At 43.4% G+C, this 18,080-nt stretch overlaps 1 protein-coding gene and 1 long non-coding RNA gene across 5 annotated transcripts in view; both read left to right on the plus strand.

Annotated features, from left to right (window-relative positions):
• KHK (ketohexokinase) overlaps positions 1-16,177 on the plus strand; it is a 29,467-nt gene extending 13,290 nt beyond the window's left edge. Inside the window, exons 3-9 of one of the 4 annotated variants that reach the window (XM_082251191.1) lie at positions 2,107-2,241; positions 5,801-5,935; positions 13,195-13,267; positions 13,493-13,639; positions 14,647-14,735; positions 14,931-15,088; positions 15,702-16,177. In XM_082251191.1, coding sequence (XP_082107317.1) covers positions 2,107-2,241; positions 5,801-5,935; positions 13,195-13,267; positions 13,493-13,639; positions 14,647-14,735; positions 14,931-15,088; positions 15,702-15,790 — 826 coding nt within the window. In that variant the 3' untranslated portion in view covers positions 15,791-16,177. The remainder of the gene's footprint in view (positions 1-2,106; positions 2,242-5,800; positions 5,936-13,194; positions 13,268-13,492; positions 13,640-14,646; positions 14,736-14,930; positions 15,089-15,701) is intronic. The other 3 variants (XM_082251189.1, XM_082251188.1, XM_082251190.1) reach the window with 3 other exon arrangements.
• Positions 6,175-8,227, plus strand: LOC309550835. Its single transcript, XR_014225040.1, has 3 exons — positions 6,175-6,660; positions 6,996-7,254; positions 7,961-8,227. It is a non-coding gene; the product is annotated as an uncharacterized lncRNA (long non-coding RNA).
• Positions 16,178-18,080: the final 1,903 nt, after the last annotated feature.

The raw sequence follows: 18,080 nt of genomic DNA on the forward strand, positions 1-18,080 counted from the left end.
AAGCTTCCACCATCTTCTCAGTCACATTCATTTTCTCCTCTTCATTCCTGAACTCCCACCTTCTTCTTCTTCTGAGTCACATCCAGTCATCTTCTTTTCATTCCTAAACCTTTACCTTTTTTCTGGGTCACATCCAATATTCTCTTCTTCATTCCTTAACTTCCACCCTGTGCATTTGGGTCACATCCAGTCTTCTCCTCTTCATTGTTGAAATTCCTCCTTCTCCTCAATCACATTCATTCTTCTCCTATTCATTTCTGAACTTTCACCTTCTTCTTGGTTACATTCATTATTCTCTTCATTCCTAAATTTCCACCTTCTTCTGGGTCACCTCCAGTCATCTTCTTTTCATTCCTAACCTCCACCTTTTTCTCCTGGGTCACATCCAGTCTTCTCTTCTTCATTCCTTAACTTCCACCCTGTGCACTTGGGTCACATCCAGTCTTCTCCTCTTCATTGTTGAAATTCCTCCTTTTCCTCAATCACATTCATTCTTCTGCTATTCATTTCTGAGCTTCCACCTTCTTCTTAGTTACGTTCATTATTCTTTTCATTCCTGAACTTCCGGCTTCTTCTTCTAGGTCACATCCAGTCATCTTCTTTTCATTCCAAAACCTCCACCTTTTTTTCCTGGGTCGCATCCAATCCTCTTTTCTTCATTCCTGAACTTCCACCTTCTGCATTTGGGTTACATCCAGTCTTCTCTTCTTCATTGCTGAACCTCCACCTTCTTCTCTTTAGTTACATTCAGCCAACTTCTTTTCATTCCTAAACCTCCACCTTTCTTTGAATTTCTCATCCTTATTCCTGAGCTTACATCTTCTTCTATTCAGCCACATTCAGTCTTCTCCTCTTCATTCAACCTCAACCTTTTTCTTTTGGGTCACATCCAATCTTCTCATCCTCATTCCTGAACTTCCACCTTCTTCTGGGTCACATCCAGTCATCTTCTTTTCATTCCTAAACCTCCACCTTTTTCTTTTGGGTCACATCCAATCTTCTCATCCTAATTTCTGAACTTCCATCTTCTTCTCTTTAGTTCTTTAGTTACAATCAGTCTTCTCCTCTTCATTCCTGAACTTCCACCTTCATATTCAGGGTCACATCCAGTCTTTTCCTCTTTATTCCCAAACTTCCACCTTCTGCTTCTGGGTCATATCCAGTCTTCTTCTTTTTCATTCCTGCACTTCCACATCATTCTCCTCAATCACATTCAATCTTCTCCCCTAATTACTAAACTTTCACCTTCTCCTCTTGGGTCACATCGATTTTAAGACTCCTCATTCTTGAACTTCACCTGTTTGCTCCTGAGTCATATCCATTCTCTCCTTCCTCATCTTTCCCAAACATCCATTATCTACTATGTCCTAGCTTTTCTTACTTTCATCATTAATTGCTTAACTTCCACTTTCTTTCTTGCTTTTCTTCATATTATTTCTTAACTTCAGCCTTCTGTCCTTGTCATGTCTTCCTCCTTTTTCCCATATCCCAATGTCCTGAGCTTCCACTGTTTATTCTTAACATCTAGTCCAGGAATCCTCAAACTACGGCTCTCCAGTTGTTGCAGAACTACACGTCCCATGAGGCATTGTAAAACTCTGATATTTACAGACATGACTAGGCATGATGGGAATTGTAGTTCCTGAACAACTGGAGGGCCATAGTTTGAAAACCCCTGATCTAGTCTTTCATGTTCTCTTTATCTGTTACCTCTGCTCTGCTTTTCCTAGGACCATCTGACCCAACCTGTCTTATTCTGATCCTACTGTTTTTTTTAAGTCCGTTTCAGATTTCCCACCAATTACATCTCCTTTCAACTCCTTTCACTTCTAAACTTTTTTCCTTTATAGCCTCTTTTTTGTATCAGTCTTTTCATTTCTCTATTACTGGACAATTTCCTTGTGCATGAATTTTATGGCAATTTTTTGTTTATTTTATATAATCCCTTTTTTTTTCCATTTTTATTTTTACACAAAATCTGTTATTAATTTATTTATTTTTTGTTTACTTTTATTTTGTTTTTGTCTTCTTCCTCTCTGTTCTTGTTTTTTAATTAACTTAAGTTAATTGCCCCGACTCTATGCCCTTCTTTCCCTTCCTCGGCAGTTTTGTCCTGGACAGTCTTTCAAGTTACGGTATAGACGTAAGACACGTTATCAGTCACCCTGGCTCTACATTCCCGGCTTCCATTGTCATCAGCAACATTACCAATGGGAGCCGAACAATCCTGCACATGAACAGGTGTGTTTCAATGTGAGGTGCTAGTGTGAGATACAGGTTGGGTATATTGGCACTTTTCCACTGCAAGAACCGGCTCGGCTCTACTCGGCCCTGCTTAGCCCTGCTTGGCCCGGTTTGGTTTTCCACTGCATGGTACCGCATGGTACGGTGTTGGAACGGTTCGGTACGGTTTGGTACGGTTTGCTTTTCCACTAAAGTAGTACTAAAGTGGGTGGTATAACAACGATTCTCTGACCAATCAGTGGCTAGTAGTGACTGCATGCAAAGGATTGTGGGATATGGTACCGGTATGGTACCTCTTGGAACCACAATCGAGGTGGTACTGTTTTAGAGAGCCGTACCGTTCGGTTCCATGTAGTGGAAAAGCACCGCCGTACCGTACCATACCGAAACGTTCCTATACCGTACCATGAGGTACCAGCAGTGGAAAAGCACAAAAGCGAGCCGAACCGTTCGGTTCCATGCAGTGGAAAAGCCCCATAAGTGAGGTGTGATCAGGTGTGAAATAAAGGTGAGGTATGTACTTGTGTAAAGTACAGGTCAAGTGTGTGCAGATGTGAGGTATGTACTTGTGTAAAGTACAGGTCAAGTGTGTGCAGATGTGAGGTATGGGTGAGGTATGTACTTGCAGGACGTACAGTTGTAGCCTGTACTGGTGTGAGGTACAGATGAAGTCTGTACAGGTTTGAAGTAATGGTAAAGTGCGTGCTAGTGTGAGGCAGGGTAAGTTGTATACTGATGTGAGGTACAGGTGTGAGCCATTGTGAGATATACTGTAGATGAGGTATGTACAGGTATATGGTGTTTACAGTCATAAGATGTTTGGAGGTTTGCAATACAGATAAGTTGTGTACAGGTGTAAAGTATAGGTGAGGTGTGTAAAGGGGCAAAGGTGTGGTAACCACAGGTGAGGTATAGAAGTATTAGGATAAAGGCCAGATGTGTACGGGTGTCAGGTATGGGTGAGGGGTTTACATTTCTGGAGTAGAGGTGAGGGGTGTGTACAGGTTTGAGGTACAGGTTAGGTGTTTACAAGTTTGTTGTACAGGTGAGGTGTGTACAGGTATAAGGTATAGATGAGTTGTGTATAGATGTAAATTAAAGGTATGGGGTGTACAGGTGTGAGCCAATTTAGGATACAGGTAAGGTGTGTACAGGTCTGAGTACAACAAAGAACCCCTCTAGAACGGGACTTTTAAGGGCAATAATAGACAAAAAATATATGAAAATTCAATTGAGTATAGAGAAAGTACAAAGAGAAAAAAAGGGAAAAAATTCTCAAAACAATCCAAAGTTTATTTCCTGAAACATATAAAAATACTTATAACCAGAGAACAAACTCTGGAGTGATTATAACAATTCCATACGGTTGACCATTGACATACACAACACCTGACAGTGGAGAAGACAATATGCAAAGACATAGGCAGCTGCCTATGTCTTTGTATATTGTCTTCTCCACTGTCAGGTGTTGTGTTGCCTATGTCTTTCTTTGTATATTGTCTTCTCCACTGTCAGGTGTTGTGTTGCCTATGTCTTTCTTTGTATATTGTCTTCTCCGCTGTCAGGTGTTGTGTTGCCTATGTCTTTCTTTGTATATTGTCTTCTCCACTGTCAGGTGTTGTGTTGCCTATGTCTTTCTTTGTATATTGTCTTCTCCACTGTCAGGTGTTGTGTTGCCTATGTCTTTCTTTGTATATTGCCTTTCTCCACTGTCAGGTGTTGTGTTGCCTATGTCTTTCTTTGTATATTGTCTTCTCCACTGTCAGGTGTTGTGTTGCCTATGTCTTTCTTTGTATATTGTCTTCTCCGCTGTCAGGTGTTGTGTTGCCTATGTCTTTCTTTGTATATTGTCTTCTCCACTGTCAGGTGTTGTGTTGCCTATGTATTTCTTTGTATATTGTCTTCTCCGCTGTCAGGTGTTGTGTTGCCTATGTCTTTCTTTGTATATTGTCTTCTCCGCTGTCAGGTGTTGTGTTGCCTATGTCTTTCTTTGTATATTGTCTTCTCCGCTGTCAGGTGTTGTGTTGCCTATGTCTTTCTTTGTATATTGTCTTCTCCGCTGTCAGGTGTTGTGTTGCCTATGTCTTTCTTTGTATATTGTCTTCTCCGCTGTCAGGTGTTGTGTTGCCTATGTCTTTCTTTGTATATTGCCTTCTCCGCTGTCAGGTGTTGTGTTGCCTATGTCTTTCTTTGTATATTGTCTTCTCCGCTGTCAGGTGTTGTGTTGCCTATGTCTTTCTTTGTATATTGCCTTCTCCGCTGTCAGGTGTTGTGTTGCCTATGTCTTTCTTTGTATATTGTCTTCTCCACTGTCAGGTGTTGTGTTGCCTATGTCTTTCTTTGTATATTGTCTTCTCCACTGTCAGGTGTTGTGTTGCCTATGTCTTTCTTTGTAAATTGTCTTCTCCACTGTCAGGTGTTGTGTTGCCTATGTCTTTCTTTGTATATTGTCTTCTCCACTGTCAGGTGTTGTGTTGCCTATGCCTTTCTTTGTATATTGTCTTCTCCACTGTCAGGTGTTGTGTTGCCTATGTCTTTCTTTGTATATTGTCTTCTCCACTGTCAGGTGTTGTGTTGCCTATGTCTTTCTTTGTATATTGTCTTCTCCACTGTCAGGTGTTGTGTTGCCTATGTCTTTCTTTGTATATTGTCTTCTCCACTGTCAGGTGTTGTGTTGCCTATGTCTTTCTTTGTATATTGTCTTCTCCACTGTCAGGTGTTGTGTATGTCAATGGTCAACCGCATGGAATTGTTTTAATCACTCAAACAGTTTGTTCTCTGGTTATATGTATTTTTATATGTTTCCGGAAATAAACTTTGGATTGTTTTGAGAATTTTTCCCCTTTTTTTTCTCTTTGTACTTTCTCTATACTCAATTGAATTTTCATATATTTTTTGTCTATTATTGCCCTTAAAAGTCCCGTTCTAGAGGGGTTCTTTGTTGTATTCAGCAATTTTGGGATGTGGGCACGTTAACCTCTAATAGGCCCTGGTTGAAGGCAATTACTGTACAGGTTTGAGGTACAGGTATGTTGTGTACAGGTCTGAGGTCCAGGTATTTTGTTTTCAGATATGAGGTTCGAGTGAAGTGTGTAAAGGTATAAGGTACGTTTGAGATGTGTACAGGTGTGTGCCATGCAAAGATGTAACATATGGGTGAGGTGTAAAGTACAGATGATGTGTGAACAGGTTTGGGTAAAGGTGCAGTGTAAAATGGTAAGTATTAAAGATCAATTGTATACATATGTCAGGTACAGGTGAGGTGCATACAGGTGTGAGGTTACAGATGAAATGCAGTGTGATATAATTTTTGTGATCCCCATTGCCCAATGCATCAGATTTGGGTGACATCTGTTGCTATCTAATGGAGGAGTACTGTGACACCCCTTTCCCGGAGATACCAGACTCAACACCAGAGAGACATGGCTTACACAAATAAATCTCAGGACAGTAAAGCTTGCTCCACTTCTTCTTTCTCCACCAATCACCTGTCTTCTGTAGGTTTAGAATATATCCATCTTCCCATCTAACCCATCTTCCCCTGCTGCCCCCATAGCTTCATCATTTCAGATTTTCGCAAGAGAAACATTGATGCCTCCAATGTGAGCTGGCAGAACTGGGGCGACACCCCATGTGCCTGCTGTCTGGTTAATGTCACCTCCGGTTCTCGCACCGTCACGCTGTATGACACGTAAGGAACTTATTTCTCTATTCCATCCAATAATATATACAATATCTATTGATTTGTCCCCTCTGTGTGGCCCTAGGATGGTAAATTTAATGGACAATGAGTGGTGCTGAGTATGGTAAGAATAATGGAAGGTAGTGGTGAAGGTGGTGGTGCCAAATCGAATGTTACTGTGGCGCTTAGTAACATGTTTTATGTTTAATATGTGTCTCCTCTGTGTGGCCCCAGGATGATAGATTTGATGTGACGTAAGTATTGCAGAGTATGGCGAAGATAATGGAAGGTGGGTAGTGATGGTGGTGTAACCTTCAGAACTTCAGATCTCATGTTATTGTGGTTCTCAGTAACATGTTTTATGTGTGCGTCTCCTCTGTGTGGCCCTAGAGTGGTAGAGTTAAAGCTGAGTGAGTGTAGCTGAGAAAGATGAAGATGTTTTCTCCTGTGTGTGGCCCTAGGGTGGTAGATTTGATGTGGAATGAGTTTCGCAGTGTATGATGAGGTTAATGGAAGGTAGCATTGGTGGTGGTGGTGCCTACAAAACCTCCGATCTCATGCAATGGTGGTGTTCGGTAACATGTTTTGAGAATAATGAAGGTAGTGGTGATGGTGGTGGTAACTTCGGAAACCTCAGATCTCATGCAGTGGTGGTGTTCAGTAACATGTTTTGAGAATAATGAAGGTAGTGGTGATGGCGGTGGTAACTTCAGAACCTCAGATCTCATGCAGTGGTGGTGTTCAGTAACACGTTTTGAGAATAAAATAGGTAGTGGTGATGGCGGTGGTAACTTCGGAACCTCAGATCTCATGCAGTGGTGGTGTTCAGTAACAAATTTTGAGAATAAAATAGGTAGTGGTGATGGTAGTGGTAACTTCGGAACCTCAGATCTCATGCAGTGGTGGTGTTCGGTAACATGTTTTAAAAAATATTGAAGGTAGTGGTGATGGTGGTGGTAACTTCGGAACCTCAGATCTCATGCAGTGGTGGTGTTCAGTAACAAATTTTGAGAATAAAATAGGTAGTGGTGATGGCGGTGGTAACTTCGGAACCTCAGATCTCATGCAGTGGTGGTGTTCAGTAACATGTTTTGAGAATAATGAAGGTAGTGGTGATGGCGGTGGTAACTTCGGAACCTTAGATCTCATGCAGTGGTGGTGTTCAGTAACATGTTTTGAGAATAATGAAGGTAGTGGTGATGGCGGTGGTAACTTCGGAACCTCAGATCTCATGCAGTCGTGGTGTTCAGTAACAAATTTTGAAAATAAAATAGGTAGTGGCGATGGTGGTGGTAACTTCAGAACCTCAGATCTCATGCAGTGGTGGTGTTCAGTAACATGTTTTCAAAATATTGAAGGTAGTGGCGATGGTGGCAGTGCCTTCAGAACTTCAGATCCCATGTGATTGTGGTGCTCAGTAACATATTTTATGTTTTTGTCTCCTCTGTGTGGCCCTAGAGTGGTCGATTTAAAACGGAGTGAGTGTAGCTGAGAATGATGAGGATGTTTCCTCCTGTGTGTGGCCCTAGGGTGGTAGATTGGATGTGGAATGGGTTTAGCTGAGTTTATTGGAAGGTAGTGGTCATGGTGGTGGTACCTTCAGAACCTTAGATCTCATGCGATGGTGGTGTTTAGTAATACGTTTTGAGAATAATGAAGGTAGTGGTGATGGTGGTGGTACCTTCAAAACTTCAGATCTCATGCAATGGTGGTAACAAGTTTTAAGAATAATGAAGGTAGTGGTCATGGTGGTGGTACCTTCAGAACCTCAGATCTCATGTGATGGTGGTGTTTAGTAATACGTTTTGAGAATAATGAAGGTAGTGGTGATGGTGATGGTGGTGGTACCTTCAAAACTTCAGATCTCATGCAATGGTGGTAACAAGTTTTGAGAATAATGAAGGTAGTGGTCATGGTGGTGGTACCTTCAGAACCTCAGATCTCATGCGATGGTGGTGTTTAGTAATACGTTTTGAAAATAATGAAGGTAGTGGTGATGGCGGTGGTAACTTCAGAATCTCCGATCTCATGCAGTGGTGGTGTTCAGTAACATGTTTTGAGAATAATGAAGGTAGTGGTGATGGCGGTGGTAACTTCGGAACCTCCAATCTCATGCAGTGGTGGTGTTCAGTAACATGTTTTGAGAATAATGAAGGAAGTGGTGATGGCGGTGGTAACTTCGGAACCTCAGATCTTATGCAGTGGTGGTGTTCAGTAACATGTTTTGAGAATAATGAAGGTAGTGGTGATGGCGGTGGTAACTTCGGAACCTCCAATCTCATGCAGTGGTGGTGTTCAGTAACATGTTTTGAGAATAATGATGGAAGTGGTGATGGCGGTGGTAACTTCGGAACCTCAGATCTTATGCAGTGGTGGTGTTCAGTAACATGTTTTGAGAATAATGAAGGTAGTGGTGATGGTGGCAGTGCCTTCAGAACTTCAGATCCCATGTGATTGTGGTGCTCAGTAACATGTTTTATGTTTGTGTCTCCTCTGTGTGGCCCTAGGGTGGTAGATTTAGAGCGGAATGAGTGTAGCTGAGAATGATGAGGATGTTTCCTCCTGTGTGTGGCCCTAGGGTGGTATATTTGATGTGGAATGGGTTTAGCTGAGTATATTGGAAGGTAGGGGTCATGGTGGTGGTACCTTCAGAACCTCAGATCTCATGCGATGGTGGTGTTTAGTAATACGTTTTGAGAATAATGAAGGTAGTGGTGATGGTGGTGGTGGTACCTTCAAAACTTCAGATCTCATGCAATGGTGGTAAGAAGTTTTGAGAATAATGAAGGTAGTGGTGATGGCGATGGTGGTGGTGGTACCTTCAAAACTTCAGATCTCATGCAATGGTGGTAACACGTTTTGAGAATAATGAAGGTAGTGGTCATGGTGGTGGTACCTTCAGAACCTCAGATCTCATGCGATGGTGGTATTTAGTAATACGTTTTGAGAATAATGAAGGTAGTGGTGATGGCGATGGTGGTGGTGGTGGTACCTTCAAAACTTCAGATCTCATGCAATGGTGGTAAGAAGTTTTGAGAATAATGAAGGTATTGGTGATGGTGGTGGTACCTTCAGAACCTCAGAGCTCCTGTGACTGTGGTGCTCAGTAACATGCTTTACATATAGAACAGGACTGATAGGGACATATGGTAGTTGTCCATAACCAGATGGTTTGTCAGCTTTTTGGCAGCACTGTGTCAAAACATCAGATATGATCCAAGTGAAATGGACTTCTTTTGCTGCATGTAGTTTGGGTAACGAGGACCAGCAAGAGCATTTTGGTCTGACTATTTTTGCTAGGCTTTTTTCATATAAAACCCAACTGCCCCAAGAGTTTTTGTGTCTTTTAGAACTGGTATCGCCAGCTGCCCTGGGCAAATTTCTTCTTCTTGGTGTTCTATGATTGTAAAGATGTTTTATTAAATTGGAAAGGACTGTGTATCACTCTCCGACTTACCAAAGACAGACCACGAATGAAGTGAGTAATGAGTAGGATAGAAGAATGAGTAAGAAATTATCCTCAGAATTTCCATCTGTCATTGGACAGTTGTGGGCAGATGGATATGCTTTCTGCTTTATAATAATAATCAAATGGTTTTGACCAGTTTGTGGATTTTGTTGGTTTGTGAATGGTTATCTTGTGTGTTATTGTCTCTCTTAAAAGGTCAAACCCCTCAAAATGTAAACTTTAATTAAAGATTGAATCAGCTCCTGGCTTCTTATACGACTGGAGACCCAAACACCGAGCTTGCCATTTCATAATTAATGACTCATCTCCTGCACACCTGTGAGTTTTGGGTCCCCACAAGCTTTGTGTGTTCCAACTCCTCCTGTTAAGTTCTCCATAATATAAAATAAATAAACAGGTGTGCAGACCTGGGAAGTCAGACCAGGAATGGTGGGAACCCTTCTTAATGGGCACAGCAGGTGTGCAGACTTGGGAAATCAGCACATGGATGGTGGGAACCTTCATAGTGGGCAAAGCAGGTGTGCAGACCAGGGAAGTCAGCCTAGGGTTGGTGGGAACCCCTCATAATGGACACAGCAGGTGTGCAGACCAGGGAGGTCAGCTCAGGGATGGTGAGAACCCCTCATAATGGGCACAGCAGGTGTGCAGACCAGGGAGGTCAGCACAGGGATGGTGGGAACCCCTCATAATTGGCACAGCAGGTGTGCAGACCAGGGAAGTCAGCCCAGGGATTGTGGAAACCCCTCATAATTGGCACATCAGGTGTACAGATCCAGGAACTCAGCACAGGGATGGTGGGAACCCCTCATAATTGGCACAGCAGATGTGCAGAACATGGAAGTCAGCCCAGGGATGGTAGGAACCCTTAATAATACGCACAGCAGGTGTGCAGACCTGAGAAGTCAGACAAGGGTTGGTGGGAACCCCTCATAATGGGCACAGCAGGTGTTCAGATACAAGAACTCAGCACACGGATGGTGGGAACTCCTCATAATGGGCACAGCAGGTGTACAGACCCGGGAACTCAGTGCAGGGATGGTGGGAACCCCTATAATGGGCACAGCAGGTGTACAGACCTGGGAACTCAGCACAGGGATGGTGGGAACTCATTATAATGGGCAAAGCAGGTGCACAGACCCGGGAACTCAGTGCAGGGATGGTGGGAACCCCTCATAATGAGCACAACAGGTGTATTAGACATTAATGGCTGTGTGTTGAGGTATTTTGAGGGGACAGCAAATTTACACTGTTATACAAGCTGTACACTCACTACTTTACATTGTAGCAAAGTGTCATTTCTTCAGTGTTGTCACATGAAAAGATAGAATAAAATGTTTACAAAAATGTGAGGGGTGTACTCACTTTTGTGAGATACTGTATATAATGGCATAGAAAACTTGAATTGTTTATAACACAAATAAGGAGAAAAGAAAATTGTGTGTATAGAAGGACATCAGAGTTATTACATAAGTAACCTTGTTACATGACATCGCCTTCCATACATTGTTGAGAGAATAGCAGGGGGATTATTGGGTCTTTGACGCTGGATCTAGCTTTCAGTGGAAATGTTTTCAAAGTGGTGTTTTTCATCACAAAACCATAAATTGTGCTAAAAGTTCCAAATCCAAGTACATTTAAACAGCTAAGGAGGTAATGTTTAGGCCTATGCAACCTTGGCTGAGGCAGAACCTTGGCTGGATAATCCAGGTGGCTCTAATATTGTAGACCCTGAGTGTAGGAGTACATGGAGATCAGTTTTAGTTAGCTTCAGTGCTCACTGTGAATGGGAACATTGAGTGAGGGCTGGGCCGGATAACCCTGGTGGCTCTGGTCTTGTAGACACGTGTATGAGGACCTAAAGCCTCGTACACACGCATCGAAAATCGGCAGGGAATTTTCGTCCGACGACCGATCTGCCAATTTTCAGCTTGTTAGGATGATGCTTCCGACAACCGACTCCGACTTTTCGGACGAAAAAAATCTGCTGTGCAGGCTATAAAATTTTTGTCCGCTGTCAAAACACGGCCGATTTTCATGCAGTCAGTACAGATTTCAACAGGGAAAAATCTAATGAGCAAGTCTGGGCATACTCAGAGAAGAAAGAACACAAAGAAAGCAAACCAACACATGACATCGCTTCTGAAGTAGAATTTTGTTGGGCGAGAAAATTCGTGTGCAGTCTAGGCACATTCCAACCAACAGACACCACTCTGGACAAAAGACGGACGATAATCGTTGCGTGTGTACGGGGCTTAAGGATCAGTATATTTAGCCTTCCACCTCCTTTCATGCCCTGTGTAAATGGGAACATTTAATGAGGCCCAGGCTGTATAACCTTGGGGGATCTGGCTTTGTAGACCCCGAGTCTAGGAGTACATAGTTACATAGTTAGTCTGGCTGAAAAAAGATACAAGTCCATCCAGTTCAATCAATGGAAGGGGGAAAAGATTATAATTTACAATCCTATGTTACATATTACTATATAGTACATTGAGTTTAGTTATATTTAGCCCTTCACCAACTTCAGTGCTTACTGTGAAAGTGAACAAGGAGTGAGGCCTGGGCTGCATAACCCTGGTGGACTTGGCCTTGTAGACCCTGAGTCTAGGAGTACCTCAGTTATATTTAGCCATTCACCACCTTCAGTGCTCACTGTGAATAGGAACAGTGAGTGAGGCCTGGGCCAGATAACCCTTGTGGTTCTCGTCTTGTAGACCCTGAGTGTAGGAGGATCTAAAGATTGGTTATATTTAGCCCTTTACCACCTTCCATGCCCTTTGTAAATGGGAACATTGAGTAAGGCCTGGCCTGCATAACCCTGGTGGGCCTGGGCTGCATAACCCTGGTGGACTTGGCCTTGTAGACCCTGAGTCTAGGAGTACATCAGTTATATTTAGCCATTCACCACCTTCAGTGCTCACTGTGAATAGGAACAGTGAGTGAGGCCTGGGCCAGATAACTCTTGTGGTTCTCGTCTTGCAGACCCTGAGTGTAGGAGGATCTAAAGATTGGTTATATTTAGCCCTTTTACCACCTTCCATGCCCTTTGTAAATGGGAACATTGAGTAAGGCCTGGGCTGCATAACCCTGGTGGGCCTTGGCTGCATAACCCTGGTGGACCTGGTCTTTGTAGACCCTGAGTGTAGAAGGATCTATGGATTGGTTGTATTTAGCCCTTTACCACCTTCCATGCCCTTTGTAAATGGGAACATTGAGTAAGGCATGGGCTGCATAACCCTGGTGGACCTGGTCTGCATAACCCTGGTGGACCTGGTCTTTGTAGACCCTGAGTGTAGGAGGATCTAAGGATTGGTTATATTTAGCCCTTTACCACCTTCCATGCCCTTTGTAGATCGGAACATTGAGTAAGGCCTGGGCTGCATAACCCTGGTGGACCTGGTCTTTGTAGACCCTTGTAGACCCTGAGTCTAGGAGTAAAATGAGATTAGTTATATTTACCCCTTCAATACCTTCAGTACTTATTGTGAATAGGAACAATGAGTGAGGCCTGGCCAGATAATCCTGGTGGCTCTCGTCTTGTAGACCCTGAGTATGGGAGGACGTTAGGATTGGTTATATTTATCTCTCCACTACATTTTGTGGCCTGTGTGATTGGGAACATTGAGTGAGGCTTGGGGCAGACCCTGAGTGTAGGAGGACATGGAGATCAGTTATAATTAGCCCTCCATCACTTTCAGTGTTCAGTGTGAATGGAAAAATTAACCGGTCTCTCTAGAACATGGTACTATTTCTATGGTTCCCCTATTCATACCCAGCTCCTTCTCTCGTAAACCTGCAGGAATCTACCAGATGTTACAGCAGAAGACTTCCAGAAAGTGGACCTTTCCCAATACAAGTGGATTCACTGGGAGGTGAGAGAAACCAATGGAGGCTATTTAGTGGCATAGATAGAGATTTGAGCCACTATGGTTATGAGGGGGATGATCATTATATCAAACAAAGCAGTACACAGGGGTTATGGGTGGAGGTGTACTGGTCATAGCTCTGGTGACATGGCTGGAGCAAACATGGGATTATGGGCATGTATTATGGGCATAATATTTATACTGTTTCCATAATGAAATCTAATCTCTCAGGGCAGGAATGCTGATGACCAGGTCAAGATGATCCAAAGAGTGGAAGACCACAATAAGAAGTGTCCCCCTGACCAGCGGATCAAAATCTCAGTGGAGATCGAGAAGGAAAGAGAAGAACTATTCCAGCTTTTCCAGCATGGTGACCTGGTGAGGAGATCTCTATAATGATACTGTACATAGTGATATGGTGAAGAGTCTGCATCATCCAGGACACACCTTACCATTGTATACAGGTTAGGGGGAGGAGTCTGTATCATCCAGGATATACCTTACCATTGTATACTGGTAAAGGGGCGAAGTCTAAATAATCCAAGGTAAACCTTACCATTCTACACAGGTAAGGAGGAGACGTATGTATCATCCACGACATACCTTTCCATTGTATACAGGTAAAAGGGGAGGAATCTGTATCATCCAGGACATACCTTTCCATTGGATACAGGCAAAAGGGGGAGGAGTCTATATCATCCAGGACATACCTTACTATTGTATACAGGTAAGGGGGAGGAGTCTGTATCATCTAGGGCATACTGTACCTTACCATTGTATACAGGTAAAGAGGAGGAGTCTTTATCATATAGGGGCGTACCTTACCGTTCTACACTGGTAATAGGGAGGAGTCTGCTTTATCTGCAACATACATTATCATTGTATACAGGTTAGGGGGAGGGGTCTGAATCATCCAGGACATGCACTTGTCATTGTATTCAGGTAAGGGGGAGGAGGCTGCATCATCCAGAACATCTATTACCATTGTATATGGTAAAGGGGAGGAGTCTATATTATCCAGAACACACTTTAGCATTCTACACAGGTAAGGAGGAGGAGTCTGCATCATCCAGGACATACCTTACCATTGTATACAGGTAAGGTGGAGAAGTCCAAGTCATCCAAGATATACCTTACAATTCTACACACGTAAGGGGAGCAGTTTGTATCACCATTGACATATCTTACACAAGTTACATAGTGGAGTCTGTATTGTCTTTGACATATCTTAACATTTGTATTAAGGGTAAGGGTGGAGTAGTCTGTATCATATAGGTAAGAGGGAAGAGTCTGTATTTTATGAACGATATGTCTGTTTCCCCACCTGTAAGTAATCAGCAGTGTTTGGTGACAGGTTCTCTTGTTTGCTCTCTGTGTCTTGGCAGGTATTTGTCAGTAAAGATGTGGCCAAGTATCTGGGCTTTCATTCTGCAACTGAGGCCGTTTTGGGTCTATACCCGCGGGTGCAGAAGGGGTGAGTGTTTCTTAATTATCCCCAGCTGAGAGACTGGGGTTTATTTAGGAGAGACTTCTCAGTTGGCTCCTCTTTTCTAATCTTTTTTTTTCCTATTGGCTCACCCACCCACTCATTGGAAGCCCAGCTCTCTTCATTCTGAATTGCCATTATACACATCCACTCCTCATTTCTGTTATTCCTCTCTCCCCGCAGGGCGTACCTGGTATGTGCCTGGGCTGACCAAGGAGCAAATGCTTTGGGCCCAGATGGACAGGTGATCCATTCCCCGGCCTTCCCGCCTGATGCCATTGTGGACACATTAGGGGCTGGAGACACGTTCAATGCCTCTGTCATGTTTGCTTTGTCTAAAGGTAGGTACACCAATGAGCTGGTTAGTACTGGTTCTCATTCGTGGCACAATGGACATTGAACATAAATATCCTACTGCTTCTACCCAGATGGCAAAATCACTGTGTGATGGCTGTCGGAGCTCATCACCGAAACTACCCCAGCATTCTGCAGATGACCAACATCTGCCCCAAGCTATCTGGTCACACATGACCAGTGTTGGTCCTTTCGCTACCTGGTCAGAGATGACCAATATCTGGCCCTTCGAAATCCAGTCACTCAGTGCCAACATCTACAGTACCCCCCCCCCCCCCCAGTATCTGGTCACACATGACTAGTGTCTGCCCCTTCACTATCTAGTCACGCTTGACCCGTGTCTTCCTATTCACGTGCTGTACTGGGAATTTAGGTTTTTGATAAAACTGAGAACCTTCCCTTCTCCCTGCCATCCTAGAGGAGGGACAAATGGGATTCAAGTCCCATGGAAGTCACAGCCAACATTATTGGTGGGGAAAAACTGCACAGATGGTACAAAAAAGTGGCAAAGCTTTGTATTTATTCTTCTGTAAACGATCCTCTTAGCTGGTGAGAAGATTGTGTTTGGTGGAGGTATCATCCTGACCTTTCTCCCCTCAGGTCAGTCTATGCAGGAGGCGCTCACCTTCGGCTGTCGTATAGCGGGTAAGAAGTGCGGCATACAAGGCTATGATGGCATCGTCTCATGATCAGGACTTCATCCAGCCAGAACAAGGAGCCAATGACACAGACAGCAGAGCCGATCGGTTGAGGAGGAGAAGAGCCGGAAACACCCATACGTCGTCCGTGAACCGCCTAGTTGGCTCCCACATTTTCAGAAAGTTTTAGCACTGTAATGAAAGCCCACTGGGATCTTCTAACAACTTGCTATCAGCTCTTCCATTATGATCCATGTTTAACTTTCCCAACCTGGATCTAAGTGGTCCTCTAAGAGCTTCAGGATGGAGCTGGAGGACAGCCATGTTGAAGCCCATGTGTACAAGTCTTACATACCTATAGACAGGACTTCATAATCAAAGATTAGATGAAGATCTAATGGAAGGATCACAAAGACAACAGTTCAGTTAGAATGCATACATTTTAAAGCCTCGTACACACGCACCGATTGTTGGCCGACCGATCGGCCGTCTTTTGTCCAGTGTTGTTGTGTTGGTTGAAATGTGCTCTAGACTGCACACAAATTTTGTCGGCCAACAACAACCAACTGCAGAAGTGATGTCATGTGATGGTTAACTTTCCGTGTGTTTTTTCTTCTCTGAGCATGCCCAGTCTTGCTCAACTGATTTTTGTCTGCCGAAATCTGTACTGACTGAGGAACAATCGGCCGTTCTGGTGACGGCCAACAAAAATTTTATAGCCTGCACACCAGATTTTATTCAGCCGAAAAGTCGCAGTCGGTTGTCGGAAGCATCAAACTAACAAGCTGATATTCGGCCGATCGGGCGGTGGCCGACAATTCACGGCCAACAATCGGTACGTGTGTACGAGGCTTAAGTTTTCTGTCTGGAGGGCCTTCAGATGTCTCCAGAAAAGGGGCCAACGAAGAGCTCCCCTGATCTTCCTCTTGGAGAGCTGGACAGAAAATGGCCATTTATGAGTTTAGTGGTCCAATGTCTTCAAATCTCTTCTATCTGCCCAATCAGAGGACAGAGTTTTCCATCATAAATTGCTGGCTTGAGCCAAAAACCTCCTGCAGAATGTCTTCTCATCCCACCTAGGCCGTGTTTCAGTCTACACCCTAAAGCTTCCATTTGATCTTCGCCACCCCCGTTACACCAAGTTGAATCCCATGTGTACAAGTCCTATAGACAGAACTTCAAAATTAAACATTAGATGAAGATCTGGTGGAAGGATCACAAGGACGACACTTTAGTTAGAATGCACACATTTATGAAGACAAAGTGTTCTGCCTGGAGATCCATCAGGTATCTTCAGAGAAGGCCAGAAAAGAGTTCCTCTAATCTTTCTCTTGGAAAGTTGGTCAGAAAATTGCCAATTATGGGTTTAATAGTCCACTGTCCTCAAATCTCTTCTATTTTTCCAATCAGAGGACAGAGTTCTCCATTACTATCTGCTGGCTTGAGCCAAAAACCTCTTTAAGAATTTCTTTCCACCTCTCCTAGATTATGTGTCAGTCTTCACTCCATTAGATCATCACCAAACCCGTTACACCAAGTTGAAGACTATGTATACAAGTCCTATAGAGAGGACTTCAAAATTAAACATTAGATGAAGTTCTTGTCTAAGGATCACAAAAATGATGGTTAGAATACACAAAGTTTTGAAGACCAGTTGTTCTGTCGGTAGGGCTATTAGATGTTTTCAGAGAAGGCCAGTAAAGAGTTCCTCTGTTCTTCCCCTTGGGGAGCTGGTCAGAAAGTGGCTAATTATGGGTTTAGCGGTCCAATGTCCTTGAATCTCTTCTTTTTGTCCAATCAGAGGACAGAGTTTTTCACCAGTAACTGTTTTCATGAGCCAAAATCCTCCTGCAAAAGTTCTTCCTGTCTCTCCTAGGCTGTGTGTTTATCATATCTCTAATACCTCCATTACATCTTCACCATCCCTGTTACACCATTGTGAACATTCCCTGACCATTCCCTTCTGTAAATATGCATCAGGCTCTGCTGGGACCACCCTGATTAATGTATGATATTGTAAGAAATAGATTTACAATAAATTCTCTTCACAACACAGCTGTCCTGTTATCTCTTCCTGGTGATGTCACTGCAGGGCAGAAGAGACAGCAGAGCCCAGATGACTCTTCTATGTGTTAATGGTAAACTGGACCTTGTCTTTGGACAGTAGGCCTCCCCGCTGTGGGACTGACTGTTCTATGGTGTCATTTGTACAATCAGGACCTTTTTTATATCACTGATAATTCAGAGAACCAGCTGATGGATCAGTTGGTTTCTTATAAACTTATCAGCTTTTGGGGCAGCTTTATTGAGTAAATCAGGTATGCCCTTTACGGAAGATTTT

The sequence above is a fragment of the Pelophylax lessonae genome (genome assembly GCF_965119305.1).
Source record: "Pelophylax lessonae genome assembly, chromosome: 3".
NCBI lineage: Eukaryota > Metazoa > Chordata > Amphibia > Anura > Ranidae > Pelophylax > Pelophylax lessonae.